The sequence below is a fragment of the Corella eumyota genome, chromosome 5, assembly GCF_963082875.1.
Source record: "Corella eumyota chromosome 5, kaCorEumy4.1, whole genome shotgun sequence".
NCBI lineage: Eukaryota > Metazoa > Chordata > Ascidiacea > Phlebobranchia > Corellidae > Corella > Corella eumyota.
Genome location: NC_137494.1, coordinates 14,878,018 through 14,897,817, shown reverse-complemented (window position 1 = coordinate 14,897,817; position 19,800 = coordinate 14,878,018). Strand labels below are relative to the sequence as shown.

General features: G+C 31.1%; 1 protein-coding gene across 1 annotated transcript in view; it reads right to left on the bottom strand.

Moving 5' to 3' along the window:
- LOC145751855 (dynein heavy chain domain-containing protein 1-like) overlaps positions 1–19,800 on the bottom strand; it is a 56,640-nt gene that overhangs the window by 26,533 nt on the left and 10,307 nt on the right. The window contains exons 19-54 of the mRNA XM_082567977.1: positions 19,300–19,472; positions 18,939–19,041; positions 18,329–18,481; positions 17,608–17,822; positions 17,093–17,204; positions 16,604–16,786; positions 16,069–16,210; positions 15,487–15,557; positions 14,935–15,087; positions 14,167–14,360; positions 13,684–13,821; positions 13,220–13,399; positions 12,652–12,815; positions 12,114–12,201; positions 11,535–11,687; positions 10,834–11,007; positions 10,208–10,438; positions 9,560–9,727; positions 8,969–9,155; positions 8,217–8,476; positions 7,739–7,823; positions 7,501–7,641; positions 6,997–7,129; positions 6,453–6,576; positions 6,138–6,232; positions 5,654–5,801; positions 5,214–5,304; positions 5,049–5,127; positions 4,453–4,593; positions 3,819–3,972; positions 3,150–3,335; positions 2,481–2,688; positions 1,802–1,941; positions 1,185–1,403; positions 867–1,020; positions 229–376 (exon numbers count right to left, since the gene is read on the bottom strand). Of these exons, the coding sequence (XP_082424103.1) occupies positions 229–376; positions 867–1,020; positions 1,185–1,403; positions 1,802–1,941; positions 2,481–2,688; positions 3,150–3,335; positions 3,819–3,972; positions 4,453–4,593; positions 5,049–5,127; positions 5,214–5,304; positions 5,654–5,801; positions 6,138–6,232; positions 6,453–6,576; positions 6,997–7,129; positions 7,501–7,641; positions 7,739–7,823; positions 8,217–8,476; positions 8,969–9,155; positions 9,560–9,727; positions 10,208–10,438; positions 10,834–11,007; positions 11,535–11,687; positions 12,114–12,201; positions 12,652–12,815; positions 13,220–13,399; positions 13,684–13,821; positions 14,167–14,360; positions 14,935–15,087; positions 15,487–15,557; positions 16,069–16,210; positions 16,604–16,786; positions 17,093–17,204; positions 17,608–17,822; positions 18,329–18,481; positions 18,939–19,041; positions 19,300–19,472 (5,488 nt within the window). The remainder of the gene's footprint in view (positions 1–228; positions 377–866; positions 1,021–1,184; positions 1,404–1,801; positions 1,942–2,480; positions 2,689–3,149; positions 3,336–3,818; positions 3,973–4,452; positions 4,594–5,048; positions 5,128–5,213; positions 5,305–5,653; positions 5,802–6,137; positions 6,233–6,452; positions 6,577–6,996; positions 7,130–7,500; positions 7,642–7,738; positions 7,824–8,216; positions 8,477–8,968; positions 9,156–9,559; positions 9,728–10,207; positions 10,439–10,833; positions 11,008–11,534; positions 11,688–12,113; positions 12,202–12,651; positions 12,816–13,219; positions 13,400–13,683; positions 13,822–14,166; positions 14,361–14,934; positions 15,088–15,486; positions 15,558–16,068; positions 16,211–16,603; positions 16,787–17,092; positions 17,205–17,607; positions 17,823–18,328; positions 18,482–18,938; positions 19,042–19,299; positions 19,473–19,800) is intronic.

The window sequence follows — 19,800 nt, the reverse complement described above, 5'->3', positions numbered from 1 at the left end:
TTAACATAAAGTAACATTTGTTACCCTGACCCAGTCTCGAGTTGACAGTTTTATAATTGTTTAAAAATGAAGTGGCTGATTAAGTTTTGGCTTAGCAGAAGTTCATACTGTTCATAGCACTTTACTCAAGGGTGCTATAGAATAAAGGCAGTGTTTATAGCAAACTATTAACAAATGTTTTAACAACAATCAAAAAGTTCTATAAAAATCAACTACTCTTCTTTTTACCTGGTGAAATGCTGATTTTGTTCAAGTTCTGTTGAGCATGGATTAGATTCCCAACCAAACTAGTTTTACCACATCCAGTTTCACCCATCAATAAAACTAATTTCTGTGCTTTTAATAGCATGGAAGAGATATAGGAATACTTCTCCAACTAAAAGTAAATAAGTTTAAATTTAAAACATGCCAAAGAGTTAATTGCTTAACTTTATATACACGTATTAAGTGATATATGTGTTCTTATTAGGTTAATTTTTTTTGCTAAACGTATTATTTTCTTTAACTTTAATATTTCGTTATTTTGTGCATTAATAAAAGTTATAAAGAATACAATACATATTTCATTAATGCAACAAAAAAATGTAAAAATTGACATCATGTTTTAATACATGCCATCTATTTATAAATTGATAATTTGAAGGCCTATAAAATAAATAAAACTGCCATTTGTGGTGTGTGGGTAAATTATCAAGGGCAAATATTAGCTAAAAATTGCAACCATGTTATGACAATTAAAATCCTGACCGTAAAGTAGGGCTTTCAACCAGTGAATAATAATGTTCACATAAAGATTATAAAGTATATTATAGCAAGGCCATTAAATTAACAATCCACAAAAAAACAATTGATTTAAAATTATTAACCTGATGCACTGGAGTATAAGGAATGGAAATCCCCTCTTGTGGAACTAATCTTGAATGTAAATCTATTTTGTCCTCCCATAATGTGAAACGTCCAAATTCTTCGTCGACAAAATATTCAAAAACTGTTTCATAATCAGGAAAGCTTATGCTTTGTCTAAAAATATAACATTTCAGTTAATACACCTAAAAGAAATATGTTTCTATAGGTTGTCATTCAAACTTAAGTTCCCACCACTGGTGCTACTTAATGTTTAGATCATGAAGTCAAACTTTCCACATGAAGAATAAATAAGTATAAAAATTTTTAAAAATATTTACCTTGACTTTCTCAATTGACCTCTAATAAACTGATCAAACGACTCCATATCGTTCTCCTCAAGGTCGCCACCAAAGGCCCACACAAATGCAAAACCAAACAAGTTTAGCGCCATCTGGTGGTGACTTTCAGGAACAGAATCATCCAAGCGTGAGCGAACTCCGCTACCGTGGGTTACGGTGGAGTGAGTATCATCAATACTATTACTAGCAGGGTAGCTACTACAAATTTTAATTCAGTTTTAGGTAGTTAAAATAAAGATAGTTAACACATTTTGTAAAACAAAAACTATAGTTTGACAGGTAGCGTAGTGTAGTAGTTATCTTGGGTTCGATTTCCACTGCTTTCATGCCCTTAAGTAAGGCGCTATAAACGGTATGAGCTCCTGCTGAGCTAATACTTAATCAGCAGCATAATTATCAGGCAATTATAATATATAATATCACAAACTGCCACAGACAACTCGAGACTTGGTTGAGGTAACTGATGTTGCTCTATGTTTAGGTCCTGAAGTTGGCCTTCCACATCAAGAATAAATAAACATAAATATAAAAATTATAACATAACAAAAGTAGGTTTAAACTGAACATTAATATTGATAATAATAAATATTGCAAACCTTTTACTAGTTTTATGTTTATTGTCATTCTTATGGTGTGGCATTGACTCTCTAGTCATTAAATGATATTTGAGTGAAGCAGACAAAATATCAAAGAATGAGGTAACCTTTCTTATACCACCAGAAAAAGATATTTTTTCCTGAATTTAAAAAAGTTTTAGAGAAAATTGTTTCTAGGTTGTGTTAAATTAATATTTGAATTTAATTTTGTTGTTTTGACAACTTTTGTTGTTTGCATGCTTGTAAAAATGAACTCCACAACCTTAACATAGAGTAATATTTAATGCCCAGACTAAGTCTTAGGTGGATTTTAGCAGTTTAAAATATTATTGATTATAGTTTCGTTATATTTGGTATAACATCAGTTTTTATCATACATATACTTAATTATTAGTTAATTGGTTTAAAACAATGTAAATCTATAGAGCTTAGTGAACAATTTATATACATATACACACTGTACATGGCCAATTTATAGGCTTTTAAAATAAATAAAACTGCTGTTTCTGGTGCTTGGATAAATTACTGCAAGCAAATATCAGATAAGAGTTGTGATCATATTACAAAAATTAAAAAAAATACTGAGCTAACTAATAGTCTTGTTTAATTAAATATCAAAAATAGAATTAAAGTAAGGCATTCAAAATTACCTGTTAAAATAATGTTTTAAAACACATACCTCTTGATAACTGGTCAGCCCACTTTTTAAGATTGAAAGATTTTTATGCGATAGAAAATGAAGAGTAGAAGGGACCAACTCTTGCAATAAATCTGACATAATCTTCAAACAGTTTTGTGTAATGGCATACTCAGCATAAGCAATATCAAACCAGGCATGTGCTATCTGTTGCCAGTGGTTCGGTATATCACAATGTAGAATTGCACAACTAGAATATAAGTAAAGAGTTTTATATTTGTTGTAAAATGGCTGCATTTTTGGTCTAATTATGATTAATAATTTTCAAGTTATAGCAGAATAATATCGTAAAGTATTTTTAGTTTATATAGGTAGGTATGTTAACCAAATTTGCTGATCTGTTATAAAATAACTTAATTGTAATAAAACATTAAGCAGTGCAAATTTTAAAACAAAACTTCTTAATTTAAACAGACAAAAGTTATAAACTTTCTATGGCACCACACCATTAGGTAAAGTAATGATTCAATAAAGTATATAAACTGATACTAAAAAAAAACAATATTTTTTGCTCTGGAGTAATTCGTACCTTTTATAGCACCTTACTTAAAGACACTTCAGCATGAAAAACAATGGGACCAAAGACCTCATGTAGTAAAACCAAGTGGTCAAACCAAAAAATTTAAGTAATTTTAATCTTAAACTAATCACCTTGCAGTAACTGCTGGAGATACAGCAGAGAAGTCAGCAGTTTCAAATATCACATTAGTATCAATTGGAAAGTTTAAGTTGTCCAAATTGCTGAGTAAAGTGCTCTGATGGTCGTCTAGTAAGCAACTGATGTGGTCAACCCATGTCGAGTCTACATCACCGTCCATCACTATCCACTTTTGTAAGCTGAAATACAAGTTAAATTAATGTTGAATACAACAATTATTTTAAAACAAAGAAATTTTTTTAGTATTTGTTAATTTTAAAGTGGATGTGGAAAAGTCAACTTCACAGCATCAATTACTCTGACCCAGTCACAAGTTAAGTTTTACAGTTTTAAATATTGATTATAATTGCCTAATAATTAGGTTGCTGATTAAGTGCTGGCTCAGCAGGTGTTAAAATCATTTAAAGTGTCTTACTTAAAGGCACTACAAAAAGGGAACATTAGAGATCGAACACACGGCCTAATGTAGTGTAGAAACTGTTTTGACCACTACAGCATGCCGCTTGTTAAATTAATAAAAAAGAAGGTTCTTATTATTTATTAAAATATAAAAAAACCTACAAATAAACTATGTAGGTGTAAAAGTAATTTCGATATATAAAATATTGTTATATTAAAAACAATGTTAATTTTCAGTTACATATTGTCCAACATTAACATACCTTGGTAATCTCTTGGCCAGTGGGACAGTTTCTTTATTCTGGCCACCAGTTGAAGGCTGCAAAGTTGTATTTAGTTTGCTTTCAGATTTCTGTTCTGGTTTTCCCGTGACTTTGTGAACTATGGTGCACTCTCTAAGCAGCTTCACAAGAAGGCCTAGATAAACATAATACAATTTACTTATTTACTTTTAAAAGCAAAAAAGTTAATGCAATATTACAACATGAAACTCAGTTAAATTACTATTTGAAATTTAATTAACACAGGAAAATAAAGAAAGTAGTGAGCTAGTATTTTTATATTTATTTATCATGAATGTGGGAAAGTCAACTGCACAACCTAAACATAGAGTTACATTAGTTACCCAAACCATGTCTCATGTTGTCTTTGCCAGTTTGGAATATTATTGAATATTGCCAAATAATTAATCTGCTGTTTAGTTTATGGGTCAGCAGGAGTTTAAATCATTTATAGCACCTTACTCAAGGGTAGTATGGCATGAAAGTAGTAGGCATTAAACCCAGGACCTCATGTAGTAAAGTCAAGTGTTCTGACCACTACACAATTCTGGCGGTTTTAAAGTTTTTAAAGTTAAATTTTTTTACTTTTTAGTTTAATGAAAAGCAACTAGATTACCCTGTTTCCAAACAAAATTCACATTTTCATAATGGCCAAATAGTTCAGCAACATCGTGAGCATTGGGAAACACTACAGTTGTGTCAATTCTGTTGTAATCTTTATCATGGTCAAAAAAATCTGTGCCAGGGGCCGGAAGGTCTAAAATTGGAATTTTGTGTATTTAGTTAATGTTTTTACATATAAAAATAAAAATTAAATTATAAAAATAGAAATAGAACATTACATAGAAAAATTCAAAATCAATTTTTTTATTTTATTAATCTTCAATGCAGAAAAGTCGACTTCACCTAAACATAGAGTAACATTTGTTACTCCAATCCAGTTTTGTTTGACTTTAGCAGTTTGAGATATTATTGATTATAATTGCACAATAATTAAGCTGCTGATTAAGTGCTGGCTTAGCAGGAGTTCATAGCGTTTATAGTGTCTTACGTAAGGGTGCTACAGCATGAGAGCAGTGGGATTAAACAGATGACCTCATAGAGTAAAGCCAAGTGTTTATACCACTACTGTATATACACATTTCACAAAAAAAACTATTAGAACTTTTATGTTACACAAACTGATTTTAAATAATGTTAGTTTATTTTTACCTAATGATGTTAAAACATTCTTTGAAGTAGAAGCACTACCAGCTGAACCACATCTTAAACTCTCAACGGAGAATTTATTCTAAAACGAAACAAAGTTATTTATACATCACAAAATTTCACAAAACTCTTTAGCAAATATTTATCAATTTAAAATCTTGTCCAAACCTCAGGTAATCCATGAACTTGTCCTTTTGGTTGCTTCAAGAACTTAGATGAAGCTTCACTGCATAAAGAATTCAAAGCCTTGGCCAGCATTCTATGTTAACAAAAATTAAGTTTGGATATAGCAAAACTAAGTCTCGATTTATGCTTGGCTGGTATGTAAACACTATACCAAATGTTGTCTTATTATTACCTAGTAGACTATAGCCAGCCCTCTGACCTGCATTGTAATTGTTGTAATATTATTGCAACTCTCAACTAATGTTTGTGTGTAATAATTTACTTACAAACCAAAGACAGCAGTTTTATTCAATAAGTAGGCCTTAAAATTGAACACATTTATATATTTGTATATAAGCTTCATTTATATAGTAATACAGTTAATTTAATGGAAATTAAACAAGGAATTAGTAATACGATTAATTTAATTATATCAAACTTACTTGTACAAGGTGGTCTTGCCAGCACCTGCTGCACCAGTTATAACAACAGTTCTGTTAAGTTCTAACACTGTGTGAAGCTGGCACACCTTTGCTACCCAATCTTGGGTAGGCTGCAGCTTCTCTGCAACCATCTGTTGCTCAATTTCAGCTAAATTGTAAACATGTAGATAGATTGGTTAACCAAATATAAAAGCCTAAACATAGAGTAACATTTGTTACCCCAACCCAGTCCCAAGTTGACTATGGCAGTTTGGGATATTATAGATTATAATTGCCCGATAATTAAGCGGCTGATTAAGTGCTGGGGCTCAGCAGGAGTTCGTACTGTTTATAGCATCTTACTTAAAGGTGCTACAGTTTGTAAGCACTAGGGATTGAACCAAGAACCTTATGTGGTGAAACCAAGTGTTTAAACCCCTATAAGACATTGCCAGATTAATAACACACTGCCAATGTAGTTATTAAAACAACAAAGTAGATCTACCTGCTAAAACTGGGTCTTGTTCTCCGATTGACGACTGATTACTTTGTGGAAAAATATTTCGCAAACATTCCTTGAACTTAACCAATGTGTTGTAACTACAATTAATGTTACATAATCAAAAAATGTGTTAAAGAAATACTTTAAATAAAAATTAAAAAAACTAAGTGTAACTAAACTTTAAGGAAAAAGGTGTAAAAATAATGCATTTTTAGTAATAGCCAAGTTTAAAAAAACTACTGGCATTACTTTTTAAATTGCAAAATCACAAGTATAAGTAAATTAATAGTAAAATGCCTTGTACAATATTTTAAATACTTTGCAAGCTTTGGTGTAATAACACGAAGTACAGCATTTAAGATTGCAATTTCTTCATTAACGTTGGAAAGTGCAACTTCAGATCTTCTGCTTGATCTTCCAATGCTGCTGAGAGATGGGGAAACTGTAAGCAATAAAATAATAATACCAACAATATTGTAAAGGCTTTTATTATATATGATTTTATCCTTGATGTGGGTAGGTCAACTTTACAGCATTAACGTAGAGTGAAATTTGTTACCTTGACCAAGTCTCAAGTTGCCTTTGGCAGTTTGGGATATTATAGATTATAATTGCATTATAATTAGGCTGCTGATTAAGTATTGGCCCAGAGGAAGTTCATACTGTTTATAGCACCGTACTCACGGAATTAAAGCATGTAAGCAGTGAGGATCAAACTAATAACCCTATGTAGTGAAGCTGAGTGTTTTACCCACTACACCACGCTGCCAGTGTCAAAAATTTTTTAATAAATTGTCACACAAATTTAGTAAATCTTTAAATGCATTAAAATTTAGGGAAGTAACAGAGTATTTAAATCAACCTGTAGGTGAACTTGCTCTACTGTTGCTTGATTGTGATTGGGTACGACTTCTCTGCACAGTTTTTAGCTTGCAGTTAATCGTCATGGCAACTTCAATTATTAATTTCAGGGTTGGCAATCCAATGGAACACATCTAAACATTAGAAAAATTTTGTACAAACTTGTTATAAAACAAAATTTGAGAATGCAAAAAACAGGCTTACTTAAATGGTAAAATTTATAGTTTAATAAAGTTTGAACCAGTATGTTTTTTAAGCCCAAATTTAGAACCTAGTCAAAAACCACCAAAAAAAAAGTTCCTTAAATTTACCAAGTTAACTAAAGCAAGTTTTAAATTATTAACATATTAAAAAAGTTTATTCATGGTTTAGAAAGTGCTGCATTTTACATTTTACGAGACTTATACATAAGTTAATCAGTAAAAGCTATTAAATATCTTTGTAAAATATTGTTGCTTATTAAAAAAAAAAAAATTTACATTCCTTAAATTTATGCTACACCTACCTTAGTTGGTGATGAGTGCATAATATTTGAAGTGTTAGAGCATGAAATATGATCAGCATTACCATTTATAACCTTGCGCATTAAATCCAGTTTCTTTGATAAGTTGATCACGTCGTTGAAACCAGATGCTTGTAACCAAACCTGAACAAAAATCAAAATAATTACAAATACTCAACTTTGTATTACACAACAAAACTATTTACATGTAAGTAAAGTAATTAAATACAAAAAACATTACCTCAATAATTTTAAGTTGGTCTGGCTTAATTAGGCAAGTTGGTCGGTAAGTTAACTTCATTGAATCAGGGACTTCAGGATACGATCTAAACAAGTCATAAGTTAAAGTTAATTTACTTTATTTAATATAATCTAAATATAAGCTTAGTGATTGATACATACATGTGTATGCCCAATCTACATATAACAGGGCTTAGTTAACAAAATATAAATCTGTATGTTTGATTTAAAGGTCTGCAAATAAATAAAACTGTTGTTTATGGTACAAGAGCAATTCATCACAAGTGAATATTAGTTGAGAGATGTGACTTAATAATCCCTTTCAAATGAGTAGGCAAATAATTAGTTTATGAAACAATAAATAGGCTAGCATTAATTGCTAAAAAAACTTTTTAAAAGAGTTGATGTTTACAAAATAGAAATTTTTTATATCAAGAAAAAATTTAAATAAATAACAAATATTTTAACCTATAACTTACCCTTGATTAGTAGAAAAAGTCATTAGCGTAGCAAACCCAGATTTAACATTCAACAGTCGCCCAGCAAATACCAACGAACCAGGATCAAAGTGCTCAAACTGGGAGTCCCTAGGTAGCTTAAACCCAAGGGTATAAATATCATAATCTTCATATGATGGTTTGGTTGTATGGTCTTCATATGATTCACCAATATGAATGTGTGCTTCAAGTTTGGAAGGTTGAGGGTAGACTTGGTGTAATGATGGAATAGAGTTGCTTCTCTAAAAATTAAAAGTTAATTCAAGATTATTTAAAAGAATTGTAATTTTTTAAAACACTTGGAAAAGTTGACAGCATGGTGTAGTGGTCAGAACAATTAGCTTTTTTACATAAGGTCCTGGGTTTGTTTCCCACTGCTTTCATGCTGTAGTGCCCTTGTGTAAGGTTCTATAAACGATATGAACTCCTGCTGAACAAACACCTAAACAGCAGCTTAATTATCAAAAAATTATAATCTATATTATCCCAAGCTGCTAAAGTCATCTCAAGACTGGGTTGGGGTAACAAATGTTACTCTATGTTAAGGTTGTCAAGTCGTCCTTTCCACATTAAAGATAAACAAATATTAAATATACTGATAGAAATATTGTTTAATTTATAAAATCCAAAATCTTAAATTGTATAAAAAATAGACAGTGCTATTGTTAAGTAATCTATTTTCCTTATTATATAAATATAATATAAAAGCATAATAAAATAGCTTTAGTTCAAACCTTTAACTTATATGAGGTATCTTTCCCTCTAATGCTATATTGGGTTCGCTGATAAGTCTTAAGATAAGCATACGAATCCTGTATCTGTTTGATATATTGGGACAGTTTTGAAAGAGAAGTCATTGTTAATTTATGAGCATGGTCAAAACACAACCAGGATCCTGACTCTAGCATGCCAGAAAGTAACCTAAGGAAATTATAAAAATTATTTAGTAATATATATATTTATTTATTCTTGGTATGAGAAAGTCGATGACCTAAACATAGAGTGACAACAGTTACCCTGACTCAGTCCCAAGTTGCCTTTGCCAGTTTAAAATATTATTAATTATAATTTCTAGATAATTAAGCAGCTGATTGAGTACCGGCCCAGCTTTATATCATTTATAGCACCTTATTCAGGGTACTACAGCATAGGAGCAGTGAAGAAAAACCAAGGACCTCATAAAGTGAAGTCAAGTGTTCTGACCGCTACACCACACTGCCGGTATATATAAATAATGTGATTTACGCTGTATTGATTTTTTCGTAATGTAATATTCATACTTAAACTGAAGATAGGCACAATTTCTTGATATACCAACAACTCACTGTTTAAAGATCTTGTTAGATATCTGATCAGAGCAAGTAACGGTAATAAGTTGTTTTCCATAGGCACGGGATAGATCTGATATTATTGTTGATTTTCCTACCGAGTTTTCACCAAACAAGGTTGCACATTGACCAAGGTGGATAGCCAGGTTTAGACCAAGTGAACATCTATAAAATAAACAATAAAGACATGTATTTATACATCTTATTTAGTTGCTTAAAATACTTTATAAAGTTGTTGGGTTATATGTTGCCGGACTGTATAACTCATTAGTTCTACCAAATATATCTGGTGTAAATCACTCTAAAATTGGCATAAAATTTAGTTAATTAAGGAACAACTAGCAGAGTGGTGTAGTGGTAAGAACACTTGCTACATCGCATAAGGTCGCAGGTTTAATCCCCACTGATCTCACACTGTAACACCCTAAGTAAGGCCCTATAAATGCTATGAATCTCTGCTGAGCCAGCACTTAATCAGAAGCAAAATTATTGAGCAATTATAATCTATAATATCCTAAACTGCCACAGGCAACTTGGGACTGAGTCGGGGTAACTGATGTTACTCTATGTTAAGGTTGCGAATTCGACCTTCCCACATCAAGGATAAATATATATAAAAGAAAATTAACAAACAAAACTAAATACCTTTCAGTCATTGGAGTAATAACACTACCAAGCTGAACACTGCTTTTTCCATCAACTTGACCACTTGAAATACCCATAAATTCAAACCCATATAAATCTCTATGACCCAGTTGTTCAATGTAACAGTTACCAACTAATACTGGTTTAAGTAGGACTGAGGATAGAGTTAGGAGGCCTGGTTTGAGTTTCAAAAGATCCACTTTTGAGTAATCATCAATATCAATTGTGTGCCTTAAAAATTAAAGTTAAATTAGTATTTATTAGTCAATAACCAGCACTACAGTTAGGATTTTAATTGTCGTAATATGGTTGTAACTATTAACCAATATTTGTCAAAGATAATTTACCCACACACCACAAAAATAAAAAAAATAAAATAAAAATTTTTTAAAATCATTTTTAGGCCTATAAATTTTTTAGGCCTATAAATATATTGTTCACTAAGTTTTATTATATATAAATTGTCTTTAAATGCCCATGCATAAGTAGTTTTCAAAGAATGTAACCAAACATTAATATACAACCTATTCTATGTATATTGTATAATATGGACAGCAGTAACTCAAGTCTAACCAACTAAATTGTTAAATGTTGTGCAAACATTCAGATAAAGTGTAAAGTATTACCTTAACAAGCTCTGCCAAGCATAAGAGGAATCTGAAGTTACATTCTCAACCTCAAATGTTTTTAAAATATCTCTTTGATGAGAAGTTTGTAAAATCAAAGCTGATAGAATTAGTTGAAGTCTTTTTCTCAGTAATGATTTGCCAACATGAGGTGTATTGTCTTGTAGCACTTTCCTGTTAAAAATGTTTATTTTATTAAAAATTTGTTTTTTGTATTTTTTTATCCTTGATATGGAAAGGTCGACTTCACAACCTAAACATAAAGTAACATATGTTACCTTGACCCAGTCTCAAGTTAATTTTGCAAGTTTGGGATATTATAAATTATAATTCTCTGACAACTAATCTGCTTGGTTAGTTTTGGCTCAGCAGGAGTTTGTACCATTACAACATAAGACCAATTAAACCCAGGACCACATGGGAATTAAACCAAGGACCATATGTAGTAAAGCCAAAATGTACCTACTACTACACCATGCTGCTGGTTAAAGCCTTATTATAGATACATTTTTTATACCCCAACCCAGTCTTAAAGTGTTAAAGTTTATTATACTTTCAAAATAAGCTAAAGTAATACCGGTTAACACTTTAAATAAATCTATAATGGCATTAAACCTAGAAGTTCAATCGTCAAACTGTTACCTATATAACCAACTGTAATAAAAAGAACTAATACAAAAATACAACTTTAACACAGTTACCCAAATTGTTTAAGTCTGTAGATTGTATCTTGTTTAATTCTTTCATGATCTTCTTTTTTCCCACCTTTCTTCAACATATGATGGACATCTCGAAACCATAAAATGCTGTTGGCAAGCAACACGACTTGGCTGGAGAATTTTAACAACCAATGACTGTATATAAAAAAAACAAAAACTATTTAATACAAGTGTTGCACAAACTGGCAGTGCATTTGGGTGGTAAAGAACACCTTCACCACATGAGGTTCTGGGTTCAATCCCTACTGCTCTTCACCACATGAGGTTCTGGGTTCAATCCCTACTGCTCTTCACCACATGAGGTTCTGGGTTCAATCCCTACTGCTCTTCACCACATGAGGTTCTGGGTTCAATCCCCACCCTTGAGTAAGGCACTATAAATGTTTTAAAATTCTGCTGAGCCAGCACTTAATACGCAGCTCAATTATAAATTAATAATAATTTACAAGACCCCAAACTGCCACAGGCAACTCGAGACTGTGTCGGTGTAACAAATGTTACTTTAGGTTAAATAAATATAAAAATAAATTTAAAAAAAATGTAAATGTTAAAGTGTTATACTTAAATGTGTAAGAAGTTGGGTTTACAGGATCATAAAGTGAATCCATCTCCCATATTTCTTCCATCACGTTTACTATCTTTAATGTACCTAGGTTTAAAATAGTATCTGTTAAGCAATGTTAGTACATAATTTATAAACTTCTTTTAACACTATGGTATTAACACATAATTAACTGTTTTGATCAACCTGCCACCACAAATAAAAGTTTTTATTTTAAAACCTGATTCGATAGATAAACATTTGTATCATTCATAAGGCTTTGATATATAAGGCTTTGATATATATATAGTACTATCAAGTAAGCCTGATAACAAGCTTTGGTATTATAATATACTAGTCATGGCAACTTATCACAAGCCAAATGGTTTTGGGCTTTAGCAGCACCAATACCACACTATTTGCCCTTAAACCAGGCATTTGCCAATTGCTTAAACATGTCACAACAGTACACTCTTTGTTAAAATAAAACCTATTACCTTAAGATAAAACAGAAAACATTAAAAATAAATTAAAAATAGATTAACTAAATTTAAATACCATTTTTAATTCTTTCTTCAATAGCAAGTTGAAGTTGTTTAAACACTGAAGCTCTTATTCTAGATTCTAAAGCTTTCAACCAACTTGTAGCAATATTTTGTGCTGCTAAACGTTCAATTTGCAACACTTCGCCGTAGTTCCCAATTACATGTGTAACCTCCAATCTAAAACAAGTTATTATTAATATTAAATTAATATTGTATAAATGGTATTAAATGGTCTAAACTCCTGCTGAGTCAGCACTTTATCAGCAGCACAATTATCAGGCAATTATAATCTATGATATCCCAAACTGCCACAGGCAACTTGAGACTGGGTCGAAGTAACTGATGTTACTCTATGTTTAAGTTGCGCATTCGATTTTCCCACATCGAGGTTAAAGATATATACAGAAAAAAAATAGCGCCCTTGAGCAATGAGCTAAAAACAATATAAACTCCTGCTAAACCAAAAACCAATAAGCTGTTTAAAATATCGGGCAAATATAATTTATATAATTACAAACTGGCAATATTAAAGCCTTTTTTACATTAAAAATACATAAAATTAAAATAATTTAAATATTCACTTGTTTGAATGTAGCTCTAAATCCAAACTCTTGTTAATTTGATCTCCCAATGCACCAGGCAGAGTGAAAATAAGGTCAGTTACTCCGTTGAAACACTTTTTAACATAAGGCAATAAAGCTTTAGGTTGCCGTGATATCCCAAGTAACTTCACACAATCATCATCACTAAGGAAATATAACCTGTAAAAAGATTAATAAAATATTCATATTAACATTTGTAAATATATTTAACATTTTCTTGGCAGTAAAAAAACTGAATTAATCAAAATCCTTGCCCAGGAATTACCTCAAGGCTGACCCCAATTAAAATCATTTTAAACTAAAGCAAATAAAGTTTAAGTTAAACAAGAAATTAACTTAAACAAAAAAGACAACATAAGACGAAGTAAAGTGATTAGATACTAACTCTGTAAAGGCCGTAAAAATTGCTTATTCAAGAATAAGTAATGGTTAAAAAAATAAACCTTGAGAATTGAGATCTATAATCATCAAGCAAAGATGAAATTCCATGTAAAACTTTTTCCTCTGAGTTAATGATCAAAACCAAGTGTTTCCGTAGATTTTCACCTTGTAGTTCCCTCCATCCTTTTTGACCATGGCGCCTAAAAATAGAAAATATTAAGAAAACACTTATAGTTAAGAACTTATATTAGTTAAGAACTTCTATTTAAAATAATTAACTTTTTTGTATATCTTTATTATTAATGTAAAAAGGCTTACTTAAAACATAAAGTAACATCAGTTACTCCAACCCAGTCTCAAGTTGCATATGGCAGTTTGGAATATTATAGATTATAATTGCTCATAATTAAGCTGCTTATTAAGTGCTGGCTTAGCGGAAGTTTATAGCAATAATAGCTTAAGAATGCTATGATATTTAAGCAATTCTTTTTAGTAATAAAGTTTGAAACTAATTGATAAAAAATTAACAAATTATTTTAAATTACCTTGATAACACCGACAAAACCTTCGGGTCTGTAGTCATAGCTGTGATAAATTCTCGATATTTCTCATCAATGAACGCAAAGTCTTTGGCATATTTAGAGAACCTAGCAGCCAAGTCTGCATCACTACAAAACACTCTTGTCAAATACATCCATTTGTCCTGACACGAGACCCACAAATTTACTATTTCACCCAACTGAAAGAAATACTTTAGTTTAGTTTGATGTGATATGGGTATAAAACAATCTTTATATAAATATACTAAGAATAGTTTAGCAATGTTAAAATTTAGTATGCAACTATAGAAAAATACACCTATATATAATATAGCTTAGTCGACAATGTACATTTTTTTATAGGCCTACAAAATAAATAAAACTTCCGCTCAATGTGAGGGATAAATTATCATGAACAAATTATCATGAACAAATATTAATTGGGAGTTGTGACCATATTATGACAATTAAAATGCTAACTAAAGGGTGAAATATTGACACATGAAGTCGTGGGTTCGATCCCTACTGCTCTCATGCTGTAGTGCCCTTAAGTAAGGCGCTATTAATGATACAAACTCCTGCTAATTAAATACATAACCAGCAGCTTTGTTGAGCAATTATAATTTCCAATATCTTAAACAGACAACGACAACTTAAGACTGGATCAAGGTAACTAATGCTACTCTAGTTTAGGTCGCAAAGTCAACCTTACAACATTGAGAATAAAGAGATATATAAAAAAACAGAAATAATAATTTAACAAAATGTTTTAACCTGCTGAAGTGTATCACTCCATATCTCAGCATCTGCTTTGACTTCAACAGCATGCCTTGATTGAAACATGCCTTGTAAGGTTACATGACATTCAGATAGATCTTTTAGCAAGTCGTCAATGCCAACCAGTACAAAAGTGTCGCTGTCTTTCTCCTAAATATTTCATTTGTTTAGTTAGATTCACATATTTTATTATTTTTTGATGTGGAATAGTCGACTTCACGACCTAAACATAGAGTAATTTATAACTGGTACCCCAACCCAGTCCCAAATTGCCTGTGGCAGTTTGGGATATTATAAATTATAATTGCCAGATAATTAACCTGCTTATAAAGTGCTGGCTCAGCAGGAGTTCGTACCGTTTATAGCGCCTTACTTAAGGGCGCTACAGCATGAGAGCACTGGGGATTGAACCCACGACCTCATGTAGAAAAGCCAAGTGTTAATTACAACTATATAGTTTCTTTAATACAAAGATCTAAGCATATATTTTATATTTAAAAGTAGATAACGATTTTAAAACAGATAAAAAAGATTAAACATTTGATTTACTTGTGTTTTTGGTTTTTGATTCCTAAAATCAGTTTTCCAATCTTTGTTGGTCCAAATATTTGACGAATCATCTAAAAATAAAAAACAAAAAAGTCATGTAACACAACACTATATAACTTAAGACAAGATTTTAATATAGAACAGTAACTATGTTAAATTAGTCAGTTAAATAAATTTAAATATTGGACATTTTTATGTAATACATATATTTTTTTTGTATATATCTTTTAATGTAGGAAGGTCGAATGCGCGACCTAAACATAGAGTAACAACAGTTACCCTGACCCAGTCTTAAGTTGACTTTGGCAGTTTGGGATATTATTGATTATAATTGCCCGATAATTATGCTGCTGATTAAGTGCTCAGCAGAAGTTTAAACTGTTTATCATGCCTTACTCAAGGGCGCTACAGCAGGAGAGCAGTGGGGAATGAACCCACAACCTCATGTGGTGTAGCAAGTGTTCTTACCACTACACCACGCTGACGGTAAGATATATAATAACCCTAATTTGTTTAAAATAATTATTTTTAAACTTTTTTCAAACTAGGTAATTTTTAACATAAGTTAAAATACATTCAAACCTTCATCAAAATCATTTGCATTACTCTCCACAGATACCACATAAATATGCTTAGCAAGATGAAACTGTCTTTCCTCCCACTGCCTTTTAATTATCTTTAATATTTGGTCTAATGAGAACTCTTCTATAGCACTGTTGTACACCTGATAGAAGATTTAAATAAAAAAGTAAACACTATTTGTTTTTATTATATTTATTTATCTATGATGTAGAAAGGTCAACTTTATGACTTAAACATAAAGTAACATCAGTTACCCAAACCCAGTCTCAAGTTATCATTGGCAGATTGGGATATTATTGATTTAAATGCTGATAATTAAGCTGCTGATTAGGTGTTGGCTTAGCAGGGGTTATTACAGTTTATACTTGCTATAGCTGAAGAGGGTGCTATAGCTGAAGAGCAGTGGAGATCAAACCCAGAACCTTATGTAGTAAAGATAAGTGTTGTGACCAATACACCACGCTGTTGGCAAATTATGGAATATTCAAATCAGAAATTTTAAAGTTTTTTAAACAAGAAGAGTTAATTTTGATACCTGTATGATAACATCGGAGAATTGTGATGGTTTGTAAGAAAGAAGATCATTCAGGGTCAAGGTCGCATCAGGTTCATTTATTTCTCCCATTCCAGTAAACAGCGCCTTCCAGTGGCGAGAACAGATAGCTTCGTTTGAAAGTCGATGTAGGAATGGAAGCTCTCGAGCTAGGTTCTCTAAAGTCTGGAATAAAGATTTTAATTAAAGTTTTACAGGCACCAAAACACAGAGATAAAAAAACTAAATTCTAATATAGAAAATTTTAGATTTGGATATTACAGATGTGGTGTTGTAACATATTTAAACTGTAAGAGTATTTATATACTTAACACCACACTCTAGCCAACATATTTTACAGATAAACCATCTATATATCATGAAGCTTAGTAAAATATAACAACAATTAAAATTCCAACCTTAGCTTGAGTAATAAAAAGTTTTCATAGTAAGTAGTATCAGAAAAACAAAATGCACAAAATAAAATATTACCTGGACCCAATGCTGGAGTACTGGATCTGATTCAGTTAAATGTTCAGTTAGGTTAACAATCACATGTTGCCACTCGTGGATTTTCTCAAGAGCAAGATTGGCGTTGAATTTTCTAAATTTTAATAAAATATAATAAGTCAATCTATAAACAAAATGAATAATTTAACAAGCGGCAACATGGTGTAATAATCAAAACAGTTAAAATCAGTACATGAGGTCCTGGGTTAGATTCCCACTGCTCTTATGCTGTAGCACCCACGAGTATGACACTATAAACAATATAAATTCTGCTAAGGTAACACTTAATCAACAGTTTAATTATCAGGCAACTATTATCTGTAATATTCTAAACTGCAAAAGGTACCTTAAGACTGGGTCGGAATAACAAATGTTACTGAAAAGATACCATACCGCATCGAGAGTAAATAAATATATAAAAAACATTTACTTATTATACCTAAAATTGTAAAACCATTTTAATATTGATTATTAAAAAATTAAGAATATAAACTCACTTGAATAACAAAGACTTCCAATCTGCAATTGTATATTCAGACAAGTTCACATATTTCCATAACTCGTATCTTGCTACAATGACTTGCTGCAACTTGAACAATTCATCTAGTTCATATTTTTCCCCACAAACAGATTCACGATAAACACTAAGTTCGGACAACTTCTCTAAAGTTTCTTGGTAATCATGGATTAACACAGCTAGCAGCTCAATCACCTTTTAAAGTAAACAAAAATGATTAATCCAATATAAAATTAAGGATCGGGGTTACAATTCTTACTTTATGTTTAGGTCAAGAGTGTACCTTTCCACATTGTGGATATATAAATATATAATAAAAAGATAATAATAAAGTTGTGTAAGTTAACGATTTTAGTATTGTACAGCAAGCTAAAAATTAAGGACCCAAAGTTAGAACACTTGTTACCTTACATGAGGTCATGGGTTCGATTTCCACTGCTTCCATGGTATAGCACCCTTGAGTAAGTGCTTTATTTAAAATAAACATTTTTTGAGCCAGCATTTGATAGGTAGCTTAATTATCGAGCAATTATAATCAATAATATCCCAAACTGCTAAAGCCAACTTAAGACTGAGTCGGGGTAATTGTTGTTACTCTATGTTAAGGCTGTGAAGTCGACATTTCCACATTGAGGATATATGAAAAAAACATTTACTTATATTTATAAAAAAGAAAATAACAAGTTTTTTATATGTTTAACCTCTGCCGATCTTGCATCTGGTTCTATATAAAACCCTGAAGCTGATTGCTTGTAAATATTCAAAGCTTTCTGGTAATGTGTTTGGAATATTTCATCAAGTTGTTTCATGATTACTGGACGTTGGTTGGACACAAAGTTTGTGGCATCTTTCAGCTGGAAGCATAAATAAATAAGTTTGTAAAGTATAATTAAGTAGTGAGCCTTTCTTATACAAAAAAAGTTAACTGTAAGATTCAAACGCTTAAAATTCATCTGCTTCTTTGTTGTAGTTATTTTAAAATCTTTTAAAACAATCTTTTTTTTAAAAAGGTATTTATAATTGATGTAAGAAGGTCAAGTTTAAAACATAGAGTAACATCAGTTACCCTGACCAAGTCTTGAGTTGCCTGTGGCAGTTTAGAAATCAATAATGATAACTGCCCAATTATCATGCCGTTAATTAAGAGTTGACTCAGAAAAAGTTTATACTCTTAATAGCACCTTGCTTAAGAGGGCATGAGAGCAGTGGAAGTTATATCTAGAACCTACTGTAATAAAGCCAAGTGTTCTGACCACTACACGCCAGTAACTTACTTACAAACATGAAATATTAATTACAATTTGTAACAACCTGAAACATAAAAGCATCCCAAGTTGACTTCACTTTCTCATCGAGTTTTTCTTCATCTTGGGAGAGTTGTCTGTAAGTCATTCGAACAACCTCGTACAAAGATCTAAATAACAAATTTAACCTAATAAGTAAATCTCACCCATAAAAAAACAGTCAAAAGTATTTTATAAATTGTTATTAATCCATAATATATTGAAAACAGTATTTTATAGTAAATAAAGGGTTTGATTCTAATATCCCAAACTGCCAAGGGCAACTCGAGACTAGGTCAGGGTAACTAATGTTACTCTATGTTTAGATCTTCCTACATATAGAATAAAAATATATCCAAAAAAAATAATTAATTTATAATAACATTTACCTGATGTAGTTAACTTTCTTGGTAAGTTCTTCTTTATGTTTAACTGATTCTGTTACCTTTCGAGCATAAGTAGCAAACGATTTCATGGTGGTGTCTTTGTTTTTCAGTATTCTTAAAGCTTCTTTTGCTTCATTAGTTAGCTCAAGTGACAAATTTTCAGCATGAGCTACTGTCTATAATGTAAACAAAAAGTAAATGATATTAAACTCTTAGTTAATGAATTGTATCCAAAAGATTTAAAATAAAAGTAAAACGATTTAATTTGTTTATTTAAATGTACTAATAGACATACAAAGAAAAAATTTTTAATTTTTTAAAAGCCAATTTGCAATAATAAAAGTTGATATAATAAAGTAGTAAAAAACTAACAAAGCCATGTTTTTAAAACCGGCCATAAATATATATAAAATAGTCTAGTAAACAATCTATATGTATGTCCAACTTTTAGTACTACAGAATGGCAGGTAAATTATTGCGGGCAAATATTAGTTCAGAGCTTAG